Genomic DNA, 24,922 nt, shown 5'->3' with positions numbered 1-24,922 from the left:
AGGAAAAAGGAATAAGGGACAGGGGGGTGATGTGCCACCACCCCCCGCTTAAGCAGTACCCAGGGCTCATGCCCCACTTTGCCACCCAGTATTATGTCCTACTGCATCTTGTGCTTTTGGCTGAGTCATGATTCTCACAATCTCCCACAAGGGAAAGCAGGGAACAAGGAGCCTTGAAGTTTTGGGACCCACAGCTGAGCCGGGAGCCCTAGGACCTGTGCTTTCAGAATGAATTCTACTTTGAAATTTGTAAACAAAAAAAACCGGGGAGGTGGGAGACAGTGGCAGGCTCTGGTTTCTTTCCCCTAAGGGACTGTAAAATCATCGTGGAACACGAATTCTGACATTCAGTGACCTACTAACAGGAGTAAGAGGGTCAAAGTTTGTCTGTACATAGCGCTAACACCATGTTTTGTGCAAAACACTCTGCCCGGGTTTTGATTCTAAAGAATTCTTTAAATAATCATTTCAGCCATATTTTGTGTTTTGTGACTAGGCCTTAATGTATTGTCATGACTTTGTTAATTATAGTTATGAAATAGTTTATGAGCTAAAGGGAGGCATGTTCTAGTGCTGCCATTGAAGAAGCAGCTGATTAAATGTGTTTAAATGGATAAGCTTTAAAATTAAAACTATCAAAAATTGTGGGTATTTATTTGTGTACCCTGGGCGGTACTCCAAGAGGTACCCCCTCCCCAACTGAAGGGATCAGAGCAATGGGAGATGGAGAGACCCTCCTCCCCCTATAGAGCAGAGCCAGACCACCAATGGGGACTTAACCATATACTTTTTAATGAGAGAACAGTGCTGGGAACATAACCAGTATAAACCAGGGGGTATAAGGGACACTACAATGCCCCAAGAGGGCAGGATTCAACAAAGGTTAGACACGTACAATCATAGACATATTCATCCAGTTGACAAAAAACAGGGCTAACAAAATATAAAACACAAACAGCAGAACAAACAATACTGGTGGGCAAAATATAAAAGGCACAAAATACAAAACGTCAAATAACAAGAAATATAGGGCCTAGGTACCTGGAGGAGGGGGAAAGAAGTAAAATTCAATGACCCCTTACCACAGCAACAAGGAATTCTCCCTGTTACTTCATTCACTCTAAGTCATCCCAGCTAGTACTTGGGTCTCCCACGTGGCAGAAACTCTACCACACAGCCACTAGTGCTGGTACTGCTCCAAGCTGCAAGGGGTCTTGGCCTTCCTGGAGCCCCAGCTCCACATCAAGTGTCTTACTGGAGGGGCTGGAAGCAGAGCTGGGAACCTCTCGGGTCACTGCTCAGATCCTTGCTGGAGTGGGGGGAGCCTCTCCTGCTGGCTGCAGCCTCTTGTAGGGGGATCCTGGAGCTCAGCGGGAGCCCCTCCTGCCGACCGCACGCCATGCTGCTGAGGGTCCCACTGCTGCCTGCAGGTCCTACTCCTTCAGGTTCTTCTGGGGCACTGCTCCTACCCTACCGGCCCAGCTCTTGCCAGCTCTTTGAAACTCCTTCCTTGTGGTCCCTCGCTGGTCTCCCCTGAGTCAGCTGTGCTGCCTCTTTTATCCCCCTCCAGGTGACCCCAGGGGCCAATCAGGGGACATGGAGGGTGAGTCTCTGAGGCCTGATTTTGAGGAAAGGGAATCTCAAGCACTCCAATCATCTTTTAGTCTTTCAAAACCCCTGGGCTAAATCACTACCAGCTAGCCCGTCACATTTGCTTATTAAGACAACTGGGAACAGGACTGGAATGCCAACATGTTCTTAACTTGGTTTTCCTCCTTTCCTTTTGGCTTTGCTTGAATTGCTTGTACACGTGACTGGTATGACCGGCATTAAAGTGACAAGGCAGTTTGACCAGATGCTAGACAAACATAGACTCAGGCCTGGCTGGAGAACTAAACCCCACTGAGCGAGATTAACAAATGTTAACAAAGGAAGCAAAGTATCTAGTTTGGAATGAGAATATTTAGACACATTTGAAACAAGCCAACATGTTAGCATGATCATCAAAAAGATCTCTCAGGCCCCACAGTAACCACCTTCCTTCCCAAGCTGTTCCCACCTCTTCTGGAAAAGCTTGGGAAAAGGGATGTCTTCTACTGTGTCCCCTAAGCATGGTGACCATAATTTAGGAAATGCTGGAGGTGTGCCACAGCACTAACAAGCACAGTAACTGATTAGTTCTGTTGTGTTCCCTGCTTCAGAGAGGAGACTTTCTCCCTGGGCAAACTTAAAAGCTATTACAAGTTATTTTTATCTGCTTGTACTGCAGTATCATGCCTAATGGATCTGCTCATCCATGGTCATAGTAATGGCAGTGTGGCATGTTAGCTTTTCACTGCCACATGTTCTTTCCAGCATGAAGCTCAAGTCACTTATTCGGGCAGTGAGGCCTTCTATGGGCAACAAAGGGAGAAATCATATCTATATTTCTTTCCCTGCTTCTCCTTCCCCCCCCCAAAAAAATTTCACAGCTGTTGTTACAAACAAGGGACAAGTGAAAATCCCCTTCCCCCTAGTACACTGACTGTACAGAGGGAAAAGCATCAAACAGTTGTCAGACTGGATCTTCCCCACATCTTTGCCACCCCCAAAGCACCAGCTCTCATGAATGACAGCACTTCAGCCAGCTTTTCTCCCCCCTTCCCCTTCTCTACCTCGCAAAACTCCTAATGTACCTGTTACTTCCTATGTCTGCATGGGTGGGTAAAAGGATTCTCTTCACTGTGACAAGCAGGATTTTAAATAAAGCCTTGAACAAACTGCTGTATTCTGAATTAATAACCTGCTGAAAGCCTTTTTAACTTTTTTCCTTTTTTTTAAAGAAAGCTGCACATAAAGCTTATTTTATTTTATTTCTAAAATCAGAAGATTGAGTGGTAGCTTTAAATCTCTTTGTTTTTTGGATGAGGGAGCCATCTTGTAAAATTCAGACAATATCATTTGAGCTGCATTGTGGCGTCACAAGTGAAAAACTCCATCATCTTACAAACATAAAGGTCCTCATCCAAGTCAATGAAATCACTTACACGAGATAAGTGATTCCACTGCATCTGTTTTTTGTAGGATTGGTTCAGAGTTGTGTTGATGAAGGAAAGATACTTTTGAAACTTAGACATTTTTAGTAATAATGGATATATTATAATAATATTATTTGTGCTTAGAAACACAGATGGAGCAGCAAATCATTTTTTACAAAAATACAGGGAGCAGCTTTTTTTTTTAGTAAATTATCAAAACTTGAGGTTTTATGTTGTAAAGTTAACAGTGTACAGCAAACAGACAGTTACCTAAGTGTTACAGTGCTTTACGTGTCACAGAGCTTCCCATAAATGGCATCCTGTGAAAAAAATTATCTTCTTCAAAGTAACATTTAGAAAGATCTCTTGAGTAGGCGCATTTACCGATGAACCATGTTAATAAAATGAATCTATAGTAAAACTTAAAAAAGACCAGAAGACATAGGAAAATTCTAACCTTAAGAAACTGCCCCAATTTTTCGCTAAATGAATCGATTACAAATTCTAGTAAATTCATAGCTAGAAAATTAGCCCTGACTCTTCTTTTTCTTCTGAACTTTGAGTACTCATGTCATGTCAGAAATGTTTCATTACCTTCTTGTCTTGAATTTACCACACTATGTCTAGATATTCTTGTTACTCGTTAAACATATTTAAGCAGGTCCTTCCTGCCTCTGTAAGTTATTCCTAACTTAGACTAAGACTTATCCTTGTTGCCAGAGCAATCTGAGCAGTTTTGAAAATCCTGGTATTTATGTGAAAGAGCTTGACACCTTCAGCCCTCATACTCCACCAGGTACTTCTGTGTGGTTAATTGTGGTTTGATTCTGGGTACCCAAAAAAGTAGTCGGCACCATCTATAAACCATCAGAGACCCAACCTTGCTGCAGAGTCTACATGGGATGTGACAAACCAACTGAGGATCATAGTAAACACAAAGTAAAGGGAAGGAATAGACAGAGTGCCATTGAAAAACCTCATCAGCATATTTGGGTAAAGACTTGCGTGCCAGGTGAATATTTACCAGGAAAAATGTATGCAGGCAAAGTTAGACTTCATCAGCTAAAACATCACATGACTTTCTCAGAAATAGATGTCACTCAGTAACACCTAAGATTACTATACCTGAACAGAAAGGTTTGGAGAAAAATTAATTTCCTCTATATTGGAAGAAATTCAGTATAGTCAGTCGTTTGTGTAAACTCAGGTTCATGGTGTCCCTTTGTGTGATTCTAACCTAGTAAATGGGGTAAAAATATTTTTAAAAGTAGTCAGATATGATTGCAAAATCTTAGCAATTTGGCAGTGGAGCTGAGAGCAACCATAGTGCTTGAAAATGCTTCTTTACTCCCTTAACTCTTCAAGTTGACCATGTCTGTCTGTGTGTAGTGTTACATGTGGAGCTTCAGAGGATGAACTGTGCCCCCTCTGAAAATCTGTCACAAGGAATCAACTCCTTGTTTTGCTTACATCAGAGTAAATACAGAAAAACTGCAGCTGTCAGTGGCGTTTCCCTGGTTATATGGGAATGCAGTCTTGGCTGCAAGGGTCTAATGGAAACCATTTAGGGCTGACTGAAATTCTGAGCTGGCTCTGGTCATGAATTCTGGTTTTCATTCTGAACCCTGCACAGATTAGCTTTTCCTTTGAAAAGAAACCTTGTGGAGGAGTATCTGGACAATGTCACAGCACAATAGATATAAGCCATATGTGGAAGTTCAGCAACCGGTGGTTTTAATTCCTGCTAGTTCAGTTTTTCATTTTTATTGCCACCATCCAGTTTTCAAATTACTTGACAAAAATCAAGTCTCTCAACATCCTTGTGAAGTTGGTAACATAATTATTATCACTCTCTTTTAAAAATGAGGAAACTGTGACATGGTTGTCAAAGGCCAAGTTTTCTATAGCAGCAGTTAATTTTTGATGTGCCTAAATTTTGCAGTGCTCAACCTGACACAACAGACTTTGGTTATTCAGTGCTGCTGACCACTTACACTTCCTATTGTCTAAAAGGTTAACACCTTTAAAAACTGGGACGGAGAGATGATGTACAGGGCTTATCTAAGATCATAAAGCAAGAGGCTGTGAAACCAAGAGTAGATGCCAGTCATTTTGAAAGTACCTTAAAACCACATTCCCTCTTCAAAGCAACAGGGAATGAGCAAAATGAACATTTCTATCATCTATAAACTATATTCTAAGGGTGATATTATGGTTTGTATGAACTTGAGCCATGTTGTTTGTCAGGAGAGTATCTCTGAACTGCACTAGCCACACATTCAGTGAGCATATATTAACCAGTTTCTTGTCTGTCAGTGCAGTGTCGGGGCATCAGCAGTGCAGTGCTTGCTTTAACCTGTGACATGTTGTAGGTTCCTCATTGTGTGCTTTATTGTGAATTAGTGTTTGAAGTTGAAGTTTTTTGATAAATGATTTCTTGCAAAGGCAAAAACTTGATAGAACTGATATGGGGCTCCTATCGTAGACACTGGGGAGACCCCATGTAGTAGGTACACCAAGCTTTTCCCTCTGCCATCAGGATAGTCACAAGCAGATTCATAGCCATCACCTCCTTCCCATGTAACTCATGGGATTTGGAAACTATTTTGATAGTGCTAGTCTTTCCCTCACTGCATGTTTAGAGCAGAGCTTTCCTAAGCATGGTTGCCTCTTCAATAGGTTCTCCAACAAGGGGGTGGGAAACTGGCTGCGGGGTCAGACCCAGAGAGTACTAATAGACAGATCTGTGTCAACCTGGTGGAAGGTAGCCAGTGGGGTCCCCCAGGGTTTGGGACTTGGACCAGTGCTTGTCAACATCTTCATCAATGACCTGGATGTGGGGGTGAAAAGCGCACTGGCAAAGTTTGCCAATGACACTAAGCTGTGGGGAGGTGCAACCACGCCTCAGGGTAGGTGGATGATCCAGGTGGACCTAGACAGATTAGTTAGATGGGTGGACCAGAACCAGATGTTGCTGAGCACTGAGAAGTGTAAAGTGCTCCATCTGGGGTGGAAATATCCACAACAAACTTACAGGCTCGGAGGTGCCACGCTAGCTAGCACCACATCCGAAAGGGACCTGGGGGGTCATAATTGACCATAAAATGAATATAAGCCACCAGTGTGATGCTATAGCAGAGCAAACAATATGCTGGCATGCGTCAACCGATACATCTCAAGCAACACTAAGAAAGTTATTCTCCTGCTCTCCTCAGCATTAGTGAGGCCGCAGCTGGAGTACTACATCCAGTTCTGGGCGCTGGACTTCAAGAAGGCTATGGAAAGAGTCCAGAGAAGAGCTACTCATATGATAAGAGGCCTGAAGAGAAAGCCATATGAGGAAAGATTGACAGATATAAGACTGTTCAGTCTAGAAAAGAGAAGACTTCCGGGGGATTTGGTGGCAGCTTACATATATGTCAGGGAAGAGCATCAGGGGCTAAGTGAACAACTATCCATCAAAGAGCCCCAGGGGAAAAGCAGGAGCAACAATCATAAACTCCTAGAAGAGGGTTTCAGACTTGATATAGGTAAAAATGTCTTCACGATTCATGTGACCAGCCTCTGGAATGCAGGGGTAGTGCAGGCATCTACCCTGGAGATCTTCAAAAGGAGACTAAGAAGTCTTTCCTGCCCAAAGAAGGGGGGTTGGACCTGATGATCTCACAAGTTGCCTTTCAGCCCTAAACTTCTGTGAATCTGTTGATGGGCTTCCTTCACTGGCTCCTTCACTGTAGAGCATCCATTTAGGGAAGTCCTATTCCATCCCTCCAGATTTGATTGGAGGAAAAAGCCATTTCCTCATATTTTAGGACAGTCAGACAAAAGTAACTCCAAGTGGTGTGCTATGGTATAGCAACTTGGACTTGTTATGATACTCATAGAACTCTGTCCGTTGATCATGGCTGGGGACAGGTAACAAGCTATCATCTGAGAACAGTCCATCTACATGGAAAACCCTCCCTATTTTTCATTTGCCTGTTGTGATTAACTGTCATTGTAAATTCTTTAGACTGTGCTGGTATGCATGCAAGATAGGCAGCCAGTGAATATATAAATTGAGGAGTCAGTGGGTGAGAGACAGGCTGGATACAACCTCCTGGATCCAAAAAATCATGGACTAAATATAGACATTATGACACATTATAACCTGCCTGACACCTGACTCCCCAGGTACCTCGCCATTATTTACCAGCTATATTCATTCCCTTTCTCTCCCCCCTGTTCCCCAGCCTGTCTCTTACCCACTGACTCCTCAGTTTACATCTTCACTGACTGCCAGTCTTGCATGCATACCAGCCTCTGACTTCTTTACTGTTCACTCCATTCAGGAAGGGCAAACACCAACTGCAGAGGCTTCTTCAGCCTAACAAAGGGTCTTTAAACCCGAAAGCTTGCTAAGAAATTTTTTTTCCAACTATTTAAGTTGGTCTAATAAAAGATATCAGATTCACCCAAAGAACCTTGTCGGAACATTCTTTCCAAATACATTGTACAAGGGAGAGGTTTGAGCCACCCCAAAATTCACTGAACCTGCCCTGTTCCTGCCTGCAGCACAGCCCCTCAGCTCCCTCACCAGGAAGAGGCTGGTGCCTCCCCTAACATTGTAGAATTCAGATCTCTTAATTTCTTAAAAATCATTTGATAATTTCTATTAAATTTATCAAAGCTATAAAAATCTATAAAATAATCTTAAGATTGACCTAGGTCTGCAGAATACCAGGGCTTCTGTCTGCACCCCCTCTTTATCTATCTTTACTTGGTTTCCACATTGAAAGACATATCACCTGTTACCTATCAGTTTAGCATGATGAACACCTCAGATTCTACACATCCTACCCAATACCTGGTCCAAAATCTGAGTCTTGATCTTGGCTTCTACGTGTCAAATTCAAACCAGCACTTTAAAATTATGTTGGAAATGTATTCAAACATTGGCTACAAAGAAAGGTCTTTCTAGGAGGAGCGTTACTCTGTCTTTACCATAAATCTGTTAGATTAGGGGTGGGCAATTATTTTGGCTGTAGGGCCACTTACTGAGACTTGATGAGATGCTGAGGGTTGCACACATAAAATTAATGGTGAAGATATCGTTTTAACAGTTTTTTAGCATATGACTTGTTTATTATCTATAGTCAAGCATCTACTATAAAATATTTTAATTTTATTTTGAAAAATAATTTTTGTCCTGATTTATGGTTTTTTGAGCAAAGTACATAGAGGCAATGAAAATAGTTGAAACAGTTGAAAATAAAGTCTCTTTCCCAACGGAACCAAAACCAGACAGAAGAACACTTGGGTAAGGGAGGACACCCCCAGCAGATCCCTGGCACTTCCCCTGCCTCCATCACAAGGGAGCTCCTGCCTCAGCCTGCACCCTGACATGCCCCTTAAGAGCCAGCACCCCAAGCCCACTTGTCCCCCACCCCTTCCTGTCTACACTTGCCCCCACAAAGCCCAAGGAAGCCCAGCAGCCCCCTACAGCCTACTCCAGCTCCCCACAAAGGCCATGAAGCCTTTGCCTACCTGCAGCCCAGGGATCCCCTTTCTCCCAGGAGGAGCCCCAGCCCTAGCCCTAGGCCCAGGGTGCTGGGGGAAGCCTCACTAGGGCAGATGGGACAGGAGCCTTGCTGGCTATAGTCAGGAGGCAGCAAGTGGCCTGGCCAGATTGCAGTGCTGCACAGGGCAAGGTGAGGCCAGGGAAGCTCACCACCTCCAGGCACAGATATGGAGTACCCACCACATGGTCCTAGTGTCCAGGGTGGCTCCCACCAGCTCTGAGCTGCAGGCAGGTGGGGCACCACCAGACCAGCCTAAAGTGGGTGCTGGGGCCCAAGCACAGCTTGCCCAGGACCTGTCACATAGAGCTGGGCAGACAGGCAGGGCTGCTTTCTCTCAGTGTCCCCTGTAGCACCAGCAGAGGCTGGAGCCAGAGCCACTACCCATGACACCTGCTCATGCACTAGACAGAATCATTTGAGGGCTGGATATGGCCTGCGAGTCAAGTTTTGCTGGCTCCTGTGTTAGATGCATTAAAAAATATTTTGTAGTAAATGTATACATTGATGATCCTTAAAGACAACCCTATGAAGGAAGTAAGTGATCTGAGGAGAGATGCTGCCATGTAAGAGAACTGGAACAACCAAATATATTGACGGTTGATGCCAAAAGAGGCAATGTCATCTTCTTGGAATCCTTCCATCTGAAATATGATGCACTCTGCAATTACTAAACTCCATATTATATTAGATGTCTGTCTGGCATGCTTCACCGTTCTTATATGGCGAGACTCTACTGGAAACAGGGTTATCAAAAGTGCCTCACAAGCAACACAGCTTAGTAGCATGTAACTAATGTGTGTGTTTGCAGTAAGGAAATTCTGCAACAGGGTTGTTGTAAAAGTTGCAGGTAGGATTTGAACATCAAATGTCTGTACGATCCCTTTGGAAACCATGCTGACAAAAATGAGACTGTCTGCTTTCGCTAGATCTGAAATAAAAACAACAGTGCATTTGTATGAAATATTTGGAGACTTCAAGATGAGTGTTGTATATAGGCTGCCCAACAATCCCAAAAGCGTGAGGAGAGTATTCGAAGAAGGCAAGACTAAGTACTGGATATATTTGAGTACCAGGTATCTTCTGAGATCTCTCATGTGGTCCCTCTTCATAAAAATATTAATTAAGGAACATATCCTGTAATAGACATAGAAAAGACTGTTTAAGTGTAAGCAGGATAGATTTCAGACAACTTCAACTTCTTTCCACACTAGCTAGCTTTTGCTTTACTATACTATAATCATGACACAGGGTTGTTATCCAGCTTCCTAACATTTATTGCAAAACCCACCCCCCTGGAACACTGCAACAGTTTTGAAAGCAACTGAGGATAGATTTAAAGGATAAAAATATGATTCTAGTTAATAACAATGGCAATCTGGAGTCAGTTCAGTTATGGGTGTATGAGTGTAACTGAAGTTGGAATATGGCCTGATATCCATAATTTGTTTGCCATGTTCACCCCATACATATTCTTCTTATATGTACTTATTGTTCTGGAAATTATGATAGGAAAGTAAATTACTATATGGTATTTTTCTAAGTTTTTAGTGAGGTTCCCCCTCCCCAAATATGATATATAACATGTTAAAAGAAATTAAGGATACAGCTGGTGCATATCATTCAGAAAAATATGCAAATCTTTTAAAAGGTCAGGAAGGATCCCTTCCAAGAAATGGGAAATGCATCCAAGTTATTTCAGTAAGAACATTGTAACTATTGGCAAGAAAGTATTCCATTCCTGATACTGCCATTTGCTAGGATTCCTAGAAAACTCATTTTCACACTTCTGTAAGCTTCTGGAAAACCCTTTTGAGAAAGAGGCTACTGTCTAGGACAATCTGTCTTCTACTTGCCACATATCTGACAAGTTCTGCAAACATCACCAATAGAAGCCAAGTCAGTAAAGAGGAAGGATTGTAAGTATGGGAGTTAAAAAGAGAGAAAGAGGTAGGGCTGTATGAAGCTTCAGCTCATGATTTGATTTGGAGAAGATTTGGCCTGATTCAGAGGCTGAATCTCCAAATCTGAATTGAATCATTAGAAGCTTAAAACTTTCTGAATCGATTTGGAGCCTCTGAATCAATTCAGAAAAGATTTGGAGATTTGGAGATTCAGAGGTGGTGTTTCAGGGGAAACAGGAACTTAGAAGAGGGAGAGGGAGCAGGGGAGGAAGGACTGACATCTCTAGCTGGCCAGTGAGTGTGATGTCTCCCAGAGTCCCCTTCCAATCACAGTGTCTTGGGGAGGGACACAGAAACAATATAAAAGCCTCTGTCTGCAGGCTTCCTGTGCCTTTTGTGAGCTTGTTCTGTCTGAGTGAGCAACAGCATGTAAAAGGTACTGGACTGACTTGACTTCTTAGTCAGTTGTCTGCTCCTGTTTGCTCTTAAAAAGGATTGGATAGGATATAGCTTAGCTTAGCTTAGAATCCTTCTTCTTTACTTATCCAATTCAGTTCTTTAATTTATATTTGTTCTCTGTTTTTTTCCAATACTTTTTAAAAAGAAAGTTCAGTGCTTTCCCTCACAGTGTGAGTCATCACTGTGCACTCTGCTATAATGATTATGATTGATTATTAGTAACTATATATGATGTCTTCTTCTGTGATGTGATATGAATTAGGAATGTGAATGTGTGACTTCTTCTTCTTCTGTGCTGTGTTTCTTTACTGTACTGTTCTGTGTTGTGTACCTAAAATAATATATCTTCTCTTTCTTCTTCTTCTAGGACACTGACTTCTGTGTTGTGTGTATTAATTTCAATCTGAATCTCTATGAAACTTCTTCTGTGTTGTCTTTAGTCTGTATGTCAAGTAACTATAACTAATAATATTACTAATTAATAACTATATATAATCTTTTCTTCTATGAATATCTGACTTCTTCTATGATGTGTGTGAGTGTATGTAATGTATGCTTCCCCGCACACACAAAACACAGAGTAAAGAAAATGCAACACAGAAGAAGTCACACATTCACATTCCTAATTCATATCACATCACAGAAGAAGACACTATATATAGTTACTAATAATCAATCATAATCATTATAGCAGAATCCACACATAGCACAGAGTAAAGAAAACACACAACACAGAAGAAGGCAGACACACACACACATTTTCCAGCACAGGAAAGATTAATATGAAGCATGTTGGAAAGGCAGGTGCCAAGTCCTCTGGCTAATCTGCCTTTAGCAGTGCTGGCAGATAGCAAACCTGGGATCATCTGCCACCTCAGAATGATCCCACACTACACTACTCCCCCACTTCTGGTTTGAGGGTGGGGATCCTGCCTTATCCCCCTCCTCAGCAAGCTGAGGTACAACAGCAGGAGGAGCTGACTCAGCTGAGCCACTTGTCTAAGACTCCACAACCTCAACCTCAACCTCCTCCAAGGTGCTTTCCAGAGAAGGAGACCTGGGTCTCAGGGAACTTTGAGGGGCATGAAGCACAAACTCAGATTTCTCCTCGGTCCCCGGAATTGCTTTAGCTAGGGTGCTCAGATCCCCTGGTTCAGCTCCACCTCCTTCTGTGGCAGTGGGAGGCTTATGCTGGGAGATGAAATTGAGGTGGAGGAGATGGCAATTCTGCTGCTGGCGCCTATTTCTGGAGTTAGGGGAGGTGGTGTAGGTGCAGGAATGTCAAGTACTACTCCCACCTCTTTGCTTCCACTGGCAAGAGAAGCCTCATGGCTACTCAGGAAGAGGATGAGTCTATGTTTTGAGGGGGGAACTTGCAGCTCTAGCTCTTCCCCTACCCAGTCTAGCCCTTCAAAATGCAGGAAGGTGGCTACTTCCACCACAGCATCAAGGAGGGCAAGATGCTGCAGGAGAAACAGGCAGAGCTGAGCATCTGGCAGCACAAAATCATGCAGGATGTGGAGACTCAGTGGAACACACCTGATGCTGGAAAGGCTGGTGGAGCTACAGAAGGCCATCCATGCAATGGCCTGCTTGGGGAGATTGAGATCAGTGGTCCCCTTAACAGAGCTGAGTTAGGTACCATCTCCCAAATTCTGGTGGTGCTCAAGCCCTTCCCTGAAGCCACTGAGACCCTCAGCACTGCCAATGCCCTTCTTAGCCAGGTGATCCCCATAGTGTGGGAACTTGAGAACCAAATGGAAAAGTTCCAGGGGAACAATGCTCCTGACTGGGGCAAGCCATTGTCACCAGACTTACAGGCACTGGTGAGGCGGCTGAAGGGGGTCATCAGGAGATGGCTGGATCCCTTGTGGTATAGTATGGTCCACATGTAGACGGGCATGTGCAACCCAAGGGTGAAGGGGACTGTGTGCACTGGCAGCACCAAAACCTTCGATCACTGGATGCAGGTGGTAGTCAACAGAGTCAGGGAGGCAGAAGGGCAGAGGCAAGGGGACATGGAAGAGTGGGATCCACTTTCCCATGCCAGCACTCCCAGCATCAGCACAGACACTGGCACTGGCACCAACACCAGCACCAGGCAGTGTCCTCCACTCCAGCCACTGCCAATGTGGGCCAAGGGTATGGCTTCAATGGTGGGGTCCAAATGGACCAAAACCTAGCCTCAGGCAGGTAGCACTGAGGCTTCAGTGGCTACCTATCTCACTGAGGACATGGAGCCGCTGAACTGTGACCCCTTGGCCTACTGAGCAAGCCACAGCCAGATGTGGCAGGTTCTGGCCACAGTTGCCCGGCAACACCTGTCCTGTCCACCAACCAGTGTTTCAAGTGAGAGGGTGTTCAGCATTGCTGGGGATGTTGTGACACCCCACTGCACCTGCTTGGATCCTGGTTGGGTGGAGCAGCTGCTGTTCTTGAAGGTGAACCTCTTGCTGCTGGAGTTCCCCAAGCTCCACCTGAAGACGAACTGAGTGCCACCCTCCTCACTCCATCTGTGCCTATTTCCATTTGATTTTTTTACACCAGTTAGTGTTACAGCTCCGCTTTCAGAGCTGGAGTGGGCAGTCACTGCATCACCAGCCAGCAAGGGAAGAACATGTCCCTCCTGAGCTCCTGTGCCAGGATGAATTTGGAGGTATGGGCTGGGGCTGAGGGGAAGGAAAAAGTCCCAAATCCTGGGCATGACCAGTAAAACTACACTTTGCCAGGGTCAGAGAGACCTGGTGGGACTGCTGGTGGCACAGCAGCCCTGTAAATGCCAGGATGGAGGATCCCCAGGTGAAAGGTGGATAGGAGGCGCCATAACCTCCAGCTACCACATGCACACACAGTCCTGGCTGGGGAAAGCCCAGGCCTGAGGCTTGCTGGTTGCAGTGTAGTTGTGAGGCTCCAGGTGAGCTCAGCTTAGCTGCCTGGGATGCCAGCTTTTGGATTGAAAAATTCTGTCAGGCTGAGGAAGCACCTGCAGTTGGTGTGTCTGCTGGTCCTGGATGGAAGGAATAGTAAAGAAGCCAGAGACTGGCCTGCCATGCAATGCAGGCAAGAAATCCAGTCAGTGAAAATGGAAATGGAGGTATCAGGGAGTGAGGGACAAGCTGGGGTGGGAGGGGAAGAGGGATGTAGCAGTGCAGATAAATGTACAGAGGTACCTGGGGAATCAGATGTCCAGCAGGTTGCAGTATGTCAGAATTCCACTGTCTAATCTATATTGAGTCCATGAGTTTCTGTACCTAGGATGCTGATGAAGTGAAGTTCATAGGCCTGGCTGTGAAAAGTGTTACCTGTGCTGCTACATCTCCCTTCTCCCCTCCTCCAGCCTGTCCCTCACTCCCAACACCTTTATTTTCATTTTCACTGATTAGCTTTCTTGCCTGCTTTGCATGCCAGGCCAGCCTCTGGCTTCCTTACTATTCCTTCCATCCAGGACCAGCAGACACACCAACTGAAGGTGCTTCCTTAGCCTGACAAAGGGTTTTTCAACCCAAAAGCTTGATAAGATACATTTCTTTAACTATACACTTGGCCTACTAAAAGACTGGACCAGACTGAGGTTGTATGGGAAGAGGAGACCTCATTGGGGCACACTACCATGTTGTATAGAGGCACCAGCACCAATGAGGGTGAACCTTAACAAACACACACACACAGAGTCACATAGTGATAGTACACCTTCACACACACACACAGGGTCAGACAGTAAAGGCAAGCACTCTGGAGAAGAAGCTCCTGCGAGAGAGGAAAGAAGGTCTCTGTCACAGTTTGGCTGCCTGAGATGCTGTTGGTGCTACTGTGCTAGTGCTTATACACACTAAGTTATTTTATACCTGTTGCCATTTAAATTGGTGGACTGAAATGAGGCTGTAGGGGAGGAAGAGGCCTCATTGGGGCACAGTACAGTGTCATGTATCTCCTTAAAAACTGGCAGGCTTCATGGCCACAGCAGGGCCTAGCAGTTTTCACCCCTGTGTGCCCTAACAGACACTTGCAGAAACACCAGTGTCATGAGTGTTGCCTGTCAGCAGCCTGAGGTGCAGGGTCCCAGAACCCCCTGTGCCTATCTCCTTGAAACATGGCAGGCTTTATGACCTCAGCAGGGGCCACCATCCCTTCAGTTTTCACCCCCCTGTGCCTTAACACACACACAGTGTTGCCCAAGTCACAAGTTTTGGTTGTCAGCAGCTTGAGGAGCAATCTCCTAGAAACCCCTGTGCCTATCTCCTTGAAACTAGGTAGGCTTCATGCATTCAGAAGGGGCTACCGTCCCTGCAAGTTTCATCCAAATCATCCAGAAAATGACAAAGTTATAGGTATTTCATTGATTCCCCATTATACTGTATGGCCAAATCTCCAAATCTCTCTGAATCGGCACTGAATCTTCCAAAGCTGATTCGGCCAAATAAATGCAGAACAGTGATCCATATCTCCAAATTGAATCACTGGCCTCCAAGTCAGCTGAATCTTAATCAAATAGTCTTCTGCTATGACTTGCTGTCATGAGCCAAGTCATCATGCAGACTGAGGTCCATCAGTACCTAGTCCAGTGGTCCTCAACCAGGGTGCCATGAGACCCTTTCAAGGGTGTCATGGCATAAGCACCAGCACCACCAGGTGGATCTTCCCCATGTGTCTCTTGCACAGCCAGATCAGGAAAAGCCGCAGCAAAAAAAGTGCGTGCATTAGGGTTATCTAATAAACAAGAAGAGTAAGTTTGTTCACCAGAGCGCCCCAAGGGATGACGAGGTCGAACGGTCACAAACTCCTGCAAGACCGTTTCAGGCTGGACATAAGGAAGGATTTCTTTACTGTCCGAGCCCCCAAGGTCTGGAACAGTCTGCCAGCGGAGGTGGTTCAAGCACCTACACTGAACACCTTCAAGAGTAAATTGGATGCTTATCTTGCTGGGATCCCATGACCCCAGCTGACTTCCTGCCCCTTGGGCAGGGGGCTGGACTCTGATCTCCTGAGGTCCCTTCCAGCCCTGATGTCTATGAAAGTAGGAGTGCCCAGTCCTGCTACAGTTCTTCCTTGTCTGACCCCACATGTTGTCTCCTGGAAACGGAGGTGTGTGATACAGGTAGTACTGTTCCATGCACCTCTTTTTCCAGAAGGAGCATGGGGGTGACAGATCAGAAAAGGCAAGAGGGGTTCTCCTGCCTGCTTTAGGTTTTTCAGATAACCATAATGCAGGAAGAAGCATGCACTATTGCTGCAGCCCTTTCCAGGGCAGGTTCAGTTGGTCATGGTGGCAACAGCACCCAGGTGAGACCCAATGAGGTAAGCTGAGGCAGCACAGCAGTGATTCTCAACCAGAACTCTGTCAAATTAAAAAATGCTACAGAGCAGTGCCCTGAATTTAAAAAGGTTGAGAATCACTGATCTAGTTCATGTAGTTGGTCTTTAGCTTTTCCTTTGATCACCTTTCTTCTTTTGTCATAGACACTCTTCTTTACAGAAGCCTGTGAGGCTGCCAAAGTTGCCTGTAAGAAAAGTAGTTCCAATCCTGCTAGCAAGACCATCATGGCCTCCACCAGGAGTGTCAGCCTTTGTATTTGTATTTATCAGGAGTATTAAAGTTGCAACTTTTGGAAGCCAATTTTAAACACTAAATAACTGGAACCTGGCCACACTGGTATCTGCTGTAATCATACATTTTTTATGATAACCATCTAGAGGCCATATGCCATTTCCAAGCACATTTTATAAAAATAAATACTCTTCTTGTTTGTAATATCCTTTTAAAAGACTGAAAATAGCCTGTTAGTCCTTTAACAATTTCTGTTTCGCAAACACTAACATATTACTCTATGTGTTCAACAGAGCTAAAATTAGTGACTTTCTCATCTCCCACCAAAGATGGTTACATATTTCTGGGTTGTTTGTTAATTTGGCCTCTTAATGACTCTAGCGCAGGGGTGGGCAACTATTTCAGTTGATGGGCCACTTAATGAGTTTAACAAACTGTAGACGGCCTCACACAGACAAAAAATATGCCTGTGCACTAGGTTCTGGAAGTCAGCCAGGGCTGGGGGGGGATGGAGGGAAGGCCAGGGAAGAAAGAGGTGTGTGCAGCCATAGGCGACTGGTAGGGGGTGCACAGGGGTGCATGTGCCCCCCCGGTGGCTGACACCAATACTGTCAGCAGGGCTGGTGCCCCTCCCCACCCCCCCGACAGAGCCACCACCATCGCTGGCTTCTGTGGCTGCCAACCTGACCAGCACTACAAATGAAAAGGACCTCAGGATAATAATAGACCACAGTATGAACATAAGCTGGCAGTGCAACGCTATAGCCAGCAGGGCAAATAATATGTCTGTGCAACATTACAGCAGCCATTTCATTTCAAAGATGTTTCAGCCCGTTTTGGCACCCAAAACACCAAATCTGAAATGAAACGGAAGGTTCTGAAACATCTCTTAAACAAAATAAAACCATCCAAATGTTTTTAGAATTGTTTTGGAGGCACACTCCAGAAATAGTCCAGCACAACCCTGCAGCCTTCCTTTTAAAATGCCGGGAGGATGGACCGGGCAGGGGGTGGGGCCAGGCAGGGCAGCCATGAGGACTTCTCTCATGGCTCCTCCCACCGGGGTAGAGGCAGAGCTCCTGCATGCAACTGGCCCCACCCCCTGCCTGGCCCTAGCCTCCCAGCACTAATAAATAAGTAAATATAAAGGTCTGCACTCAGTGGCTGCAGCAGCAGTGATCAGGGCCTCTGAGGGCTCATGGCAGAGCCTCTGCACACAGCACAGAGCAGTGGGGGGCAGTGGGGATTGCCCCCCCCCTCACTTGGCACCCGCATGGCAGCTGTTGCATTGCACAGATGCAGCACAGCTTGGCAAGGCGCTGCACACTGTCTGGGAGCTGGGGCCACTGGGGCTGAGTAGTGCCAGGCTCTGGCTGACAGGTGGAGCCGCCCCAACTTCCAGACAGTGCAGTGTCCTGCCAAGCCATGCTGCACCTGCATGATGCAACAGCTGCTGCATGGGTGCCAAGTTGGGGGGGCATCCCTGCTGCCAGCCACTCCCCCACGCTGCATGGAGAAGTTCTGCCACAAGCCCTCAGAGACCCTGATCACTGCTCCTGAAGCCAGTAAATCCAGGACTTTTTTTTTAAAGTTCTGGTAGCCTGGGGGATGGGGCCAGACAGAGCATCCATAGGGGCTTCTCCGCAGCTTCTCTGACTGTGCCTGCCTCTCCCTGGGTCGGGGGAGCCACTGGAGAAGCCCCCATGGCTGCCCTGACCAGCCCCATCCCCCACCCGGCCCAAGCCTCCTGGCACATTAAAAAAAAAAAGCCTCGCACTCACTGGCTCTAGCAGTGGCAATCAGGGCCTCTGAAGGCTCATGCAGCATGGGGCAGTGGGGACAGCAGGGGGAAGTGGGGATCATCCCCCACTTGGCACCCACGCAGCAACTGTTGCATCACATGGGAGCAGCACAGGTTGGCAGGGTGCTGCACACTGTCTGGGAGCTGGGGTGGCCCCACCTGTCTTCTGGAGCCCAGCACTGCTCAGCCTCAGTGGCTGGAGGTCCCAGAGAGCACTCAGTGCTGCACCCACACCATGGGGCAGCTGCTGCACAGGTGCCGGGGGGGCAATCCCCACTGCCCCTCACTGCATGGGGGGCTCTTTCACAAGCTGTCAGAAGCCCTGGCTACTGCTGCTGCAGCCAGTGAGTGAGGGGCTTTTTTTTTTCAGTGCCAGAAGGCTAGGGCCAAACAGGGGATGGGGCTGGGCAGGGCAGCCATGGGGTCTTCTTCCACAGCTACCCCTGCCTGGGGAGAGGCAGGCATAGCTGGAGGAGCCACGGGAGAACCTGCAGCCGCCTAGCTGTGCCTGCCTCTCACCAGCCAATCTGAATCTCTGAATCAGCACTGAAATAGCATCAAAACTCTGAAACAGATTCAGCTAAATTGAAACAAAACAGTAATCCAAAACACCAGAATGAATCACTGTCCTCCGAAACAGCCAAATCCAGAACTGAGACAAAACATAAACGTTTCGTACAGCCCTAGCAAATAATACTCTGGCGTGTATCAATCAATGCATCTCCAGTGAAATCAAGGAAGTGATTCTTCCACTCTACTCGGTACTGGTGGGACCACAGATGAAGTACTGCATCCAGTTCTGGGCACCACACTTCAACAAGGACATGGAAAACTCGAGAGAGTCCAGAGAAGGGCCACCCATATAATCAGAAACTTGCACGGCAAGCCATACAAGGTAAGGCTGAGGGACCTGGACTGTTCAGCCTGAACAAGAGAAGGCTGAAAGGGGACTTGGTAGCAGCTTACTGCTACATCAGGGGCGTACATCAAGGGCTCAGTGAACAACTGTTCACCAGGGCACCCTTGGGGAAACCAGGAGCAATAGTCACAAACTCCTGGAAGACCGTTTCAGGCTCAACATTAAGAAAAACTTCTTCACAGCCAGGGTATTCAGATGGTGGAATAAGCTCCCACAAGAGATGGTGCAGTCGCCTACCTTGGAGATCAAGAGTGGATGATCACTTTGCTGGACTCACTTGACCACAGATGTCTTTCCTGCTTGGTGCAGGGCAATGGATGCAATGATTTTCCAAGGTTCCTTCCATCCCTACATTCTATGAATTTATGAACCTCTGCTTTTGGAACATGGCTACCAAAGGAGAAGGAAGAGCCTGAAGGAGTGATAGTGCAGTTCAGGTCCATGCTCCAAGGATAGTTCATATTCAGAGAATAATTTCATAGCCTGCATTATCATGCAACTGTCCTCCAATAGCAATACAATAATACCACATAAAACAAACATTTCATTACAAAATTCTTCACAACTTCATGTCAGAGAATAAGCAGAAATGGAGAATAACCAAGTCCAAACAAAACTTCCCAAGGAATCCTGACTTTAATTAAGAGCTGTTAATGTTTAATCAGTGAAATAAAACTGGCAAAATACTTACTTTTGCTGGCAAACACAGCCAAGGCTAGTTTCCTCCATCAGGGCACTCTGTGGATGAGTTGTAGCTCTGCTAAAATATGGTGTTCCCCTTTAATTGCTTCCTGATTTGTATATATATAGCTTTACGTAGTCTGTAGCATGTCTATGTTGTATACTATTGGACTACATTAATCTGAATTTGTTTTGCTAGGCAGCATCCCCAAAGCAGATTTCACAAGAACTGTTTGAATCATTGCAGTTACTAACTTCACACTGCCTGGAAAAGTTAAGGCTTGGGTTGGGTATAGCAGTAATCATGTCATTCCTCCAACCACATAAAAGAGACAAAAGGAGGCCAAGATGGCCAAGGAGGCCAGACGCTAATTTGTCTGGATGTCGTATGATCTACAAGACAGATCAGTCATGACTGAAAGATCAAATTTTTTTAGAGTCTAATTCATTCATCACATGATACCTTTACTAAGTACAACTTCCCTCTGAAGTCAAGAAAAAACTGTCAATTCCTGGGGTAAAGAAAAGCTGGCTTAGTGTTTGTATTTGGGTTGTCAGGGTAGGTAGAGCTTGAATCTGAATGGATTTACACTGAAGCAACTAAGGATAATTACATATTGCCAATGGAATGACGCCATGCTCAGAATCAGGACTACCAGGATACTTTTGTTGAAAGCTGTCCTCTGGACAGATGCAGGCTGATTTTTCTCTGTCTGTACAGATGAGGGAGAAGTAAAAGACACAATCAGACTTGACTTTATGAACATACTAAATGTTTTTCAAACACCATAACCTGTTGGTGTTAACCTCTCCTTTACTACAATGAACACCCAACTTATAATCAAACCAAGGGACAGTTGTCTGTGGTGGAAGAAAATATTACAAACAAACCTTTGTAAGCAAGCTATAAATGGAGGTTCCCCTGACAGCATTTAACTTTGGACTACTTAAATTATGGTCTCCTTATAGCGATAGGTCTTTTAATAATACAATGCTAGTTCCCCCTCTCCCTCCAAAATGTATTAAAAGTGTAGAAAGAATGAAAGCAACCTAGAATCAATGTGTCCTTGGAAAACTATGATTCCCTCTAAAGCACTAAGAAGATGAAAAGAATCCCAGCCATAAATCTGCATTACCATCTGAAAGAGGAAAAGCTTTCTTGTAGCGTTTATATTTTAATATTTTTCTAAAGGACTGGAGTAGAAATATGTTACAGATACAGAGCAAGTAATGGAGAAAGGGTCTTTGAAGTTTCTGAGACGAAAATGATTAGACTTATAATAAACTCAACTGTAAACATGATGTTGTTTTTGCCAGGATCTCTCAGTAGCTCTTTTTTTCCCCCTGTATATAAGTTACTGGGTTCCTTTATGTCCATATAGGGAGTGGAGAAATCATGTGTCAGCTCCAAGAGTACAAATTACCAGCAGGAGATAAATATTTCTCAACAGCTTGCACTGGCATTGTGAAACTTATTCCCGCAGGGATGTGGCAGAAACCTTTGCTTCTGTGGGGTAAAAGGCAACACTCACTTTCTCCAGTCTTCCCACCATAATGGCAGCCAAGTTTCAATAAAAAGAGGGAGGAAGGAATACAAATGTCTATTGTAAATCAGGACCAGGGGCTTTCAGAGGGAGATACAAGTAATGTCAGTGAACAATTATGAAAGAATATGATTTTTTTTCCTTCTTCGACAATCCTAAAAATACCCTGTCAAATGTAACTGGGGATATGCATGCTACCCACATGAATGTTTTGCCCTTTTCTGGAGAGATGTTTTGGCAGTAACTTGTGGCAATGAGTTTCACTAATTACTTGTGCACATATTTAACTTCAAATGTACTCCCTCACAACCTTAACAAATGTCATTTTGTTCTTTCATTGTAAGAGGATGAATAGGAATGCTGGATTTTTCATCCCCCAAGCTGCTCATTACTTCTGTGTATGTTTGCCCCATTCCTTCACAGAGGTACACTCCTTCTAGCTCCTCAGTGCAAAGCAGATCTCAGTGCCTGGCTTGGCACTCATTTGCAGTTAGTGTGGAGAAACAGGCCTGACCGCTTGGAGGAGCTTGCAGTATCAGATGTTTATTCATCTCCTCTGATCTAAATATCCCCAGGGTGTCCTCCTACAGAAGTCTCTCCAGGTCTTTGATCATTTTCATTGCATATCTCTGAACCCCTTCATAGATTTCATAGACATTTGCGCTGGAAGGGACCTCGGAAGATCATCGAGTCCAGCCCCCTGCCCAAAGGGCAGGAAGTCAGCTGGGGTCATAGGATCCCAGCAAGATAAGCATTCAATTTGCTCTTGAAGGTGTTCAATGTAGGTGCTTGAACCACATCTGATGGCAGGCTGTTCCAGACCTTGGGGGCTCGGACAGTAAAGAAATTCTTCCTTATGTCCAGCCTGAAACGGTCTCGCAGTAGTTTATAACCGTTCGTCCTCGTCATTCCTTGGGGCGCTCTGGTGAACAAACGTTCCCCCAGATCCTGGTGGTCACCCCTGATAAACTTATGGGTGGCCATCAGATCACCCCTGAGCCTACGCTTTTCCAGGCTAAAGAGCCCCATGGCTCTCAGCCTGTCGTCGTAAGGTTTGTTTTCCTGACCTCTGATTATGCGCGTGGTTCTTCTCTGGACTCTCTCAAGCTTCTCCACATCCTTTTTCAATTGTGGAGCCCAAAACTGGATGCAGTACTCCAGCTGCGGCCTCACCAAGGCCGAGTACAAGGGGAGAATGACGTCCCGGGATTTGCTCGAGAAGCATCTATGGATGCACGCCAGCATTTTGGTCGCTTTACTAGCCGCAGCATCGCATTGCAGGCTCATGTTCATCTTGTGGTCAATGATGACCCCCAAGTCCCTTTCTTCCGTAGCGCTAGCCGAGCCTATAAAGATGCTGCAGGTTTTTCTTCCCAAGGTGGAGAACCTTGCATTTTTCGGAGTTAAACACCATCAGGTTCTCATCCGCCCATTTGCTGAGCCTGTCTTTTATTTCTTCACCTCTTTTGAAGTATGGTAACCGTAAATGAATGTAGTATTCTGGATACCTGTATGCTGCCAATTTTTGTGATGATACATTTCCAATATTATTCTGTACTGGATTTTTATATTATATAGACTCTTTTGGCCAACACTACATGTATCAGAGGACTTTTTTGGCCAGTATGGCACAAAGATATTGTTCTTCAGCAGTTACAATTAATTTAGACCCCAGTATGTGTGAATAGATCAAATTACTCCTTTCTAGATGCGTTGCCTTGAGTTTTGCCAGTTACGAATATCAGTTGCCAATGTGCTGCCTATTTCTCTGTGAAGTTCCTCATAATTTTCTCAGGTTTAAGCATCCTTTATAATTTAGTGACCTCTGCCATTTCTCTGCTTACCTGTTTTTTTCCAATTACTCAGTAGATGTATTAAGTACCAAACCTTGTATGGTACTATATTGTCATGTTGAAAACTGACCATCTGTCCCCAGACTTTGTTTCTATCTCTTATCAAGATCCTGATGTATGTACTTAACTTCTTATATCTACTTAATATGGTTAAGAGCCCATTGAGAGAGAAGCCTTGCTGAGTCCAAATAAACTGCATCATTTCATTCTCCTTTATCCACATCTTAACTTGGGATGCTTAAAGAATTCTAGCTGATCAAAAGTGCATGCTTTTCATTTAAAGATATTATAGTTGTATCATTATGTAATTGTATCCTTTTCCTGTTTTTAGCCATTGATTGTAAGTTAGTTGAAGTACCAATTAGAAAATATTCCATTGTCAATAAGTCTGCAAATTCCTAGGTTTGCTCTGGCCCTTTTTCAGAATGTGGCAAACTCCACTCCTTTGCATCAGGTGGTAATCTCCACTCCTTTGGATTAAAGCATCGCATGTGCAATAGCTGATAATAATAAGGATTACACATTTTTGATGACAGCTCAATTTCTTTTTCATAACATTCTTTAGAAAATTTGCACAGTTGCTGTTTGATCCTGAGATTCAACCAAGACGCCTTTTTCCCTTAATTTATTAACCTGATCAAACAACCCCACTCTTTAAATAACATAATCTTTGTCATTTCCTCCCCTATATGACCTAAAAAATGGTATATGTCCAGTATCTTTCTGATGATGTTATTTAGTTTCTCTGAAATATCTTCATCATCCTTAATTGTTCCCTTTCAAACCAGTAGTCTTGCAAAGCTAGGAGAAAATCTAAAACATTCAAACCAAAAGAAGCATAGTCCCTTCAGCCTACAAAAGAAAGAGAAAATGGGGATTAAGCCTTACGTTGTAAACACCCATAAGATGGTTGCATGTCCAGGAGAGATTCACCATTAGAAATGGCACTGAATTCTCATTAACTTGATTTTCTAAGATACTAAATCAGGTTAAGAGCCTTAACTCTCATTGAAATCAATGGGATTTTGGTCTTTACCCTGCCTAAGCATGTTTGAAAATCAAAGTATGCCTTGATCTACATCTATTAATGATGTATTTGAAAACACGCTTCTGTAGCCCATCCCATTAGTTAGGAGAATCAGATTCTCAGTGGAGATGCACATGCCCCCAAATGCAGAGCAATCAAGGGGTGGAATGCTGTATACTAGTGACTAGATAGACTGATACACAAGTAAAAGAAACTATTAAGTTTGCACAGAGACATGACCCACTAAATCCAGGACTTTAAAATCCTGGAAAACAGTATTAAGAGGAAGTGTGCTGCATTCCTTGATACTTTCCAGTTGACAACAGGACTGAGTATGATACACTCCAACATCTTAGTTTCACAACTTCATAGATGCTAGGATCGGAAGGGACCTCAACAAAACATCGCATCCAACCCCCTGCATAGGCAGGAAAGAGTGCTGCCAGATGCCGATCCAGCCTTCTCTTAAAGAGCCCCAAGGTAGAGGACAGCACTACCTCCCTTGGAAGCCCATTCCAAATTTTGGCCACCCTTACCATGAAGAAGTTTTTCCTGATATCTAGCCTAAATCTGCTCTCTGTCAGTTTGTGACCATTGCTCCTTGTTACCCCAAG

General features: G+C 44.8%; 1 protein-coding gene across 1 annotated transcript; it reads right to left on the bottom strand.

Annotated features, from left to right (window-relative positions):
• Positions 1-8,775: 8,775 nt before the first annotated feature.
• On the bottom strand, positions 8,776-19,964 carry LOC149858212 (uncharacterized). Its single transcript, XM_090061119.1, has 2 exons — positions 19,895-19,964; positions 8,776-9,712 (listed from the first exon to the last, which is right to left on the bottom strand). The coding sequence occupies exons 1-2, from the start codon at positions 19,930-19,932 to the stop codon at positions 9,019-9,021; spliced, it is 732 nt and encodes a 243-aa protein (XP_089917245.1). The 5' UTR covers positions 19,933-19,964; the 3' UTR covers positions 8,776-9,018.
• Positions 19,965-24,922: the final 4,958 nt, after the last annotated feature.

This window comes from Crocodylus siamensis, chromosome 8 (genome assembly GCF_052110815.1).
Source record: "Crocodylus siamensis isolate JL-2025a chromosome 8, ASM5211081v1, whole genome shotgun sequence".
NCBI classification, from domain to species: domain Eukaryota; kingdom Metazoa; phylum Chordata; order Crocodylia; family Crocodylidae; genus Crocodylus; species Crocodylus siamensis.
This window is presented reverse-complemented; position numbering and strand designations above follow the sequence as displayed.

Bases quoted from the DNA above. Each gene is read 5' to 3' on its own strand.
- LOC149858212 (XM_090061119.1), bottom strand. From the start codon at position 19,932: ATGGAGGAAACTAGCCTTGGCTGTGTTTGCCAGCAAAA. The intron at 9,713-19,894 runs GTAAGTATTTTG...TGTCTATTACAG, and splicing joins GGCTGTGTTTGCCAGCAAAA to GATATGTTCCTTAATTAATA.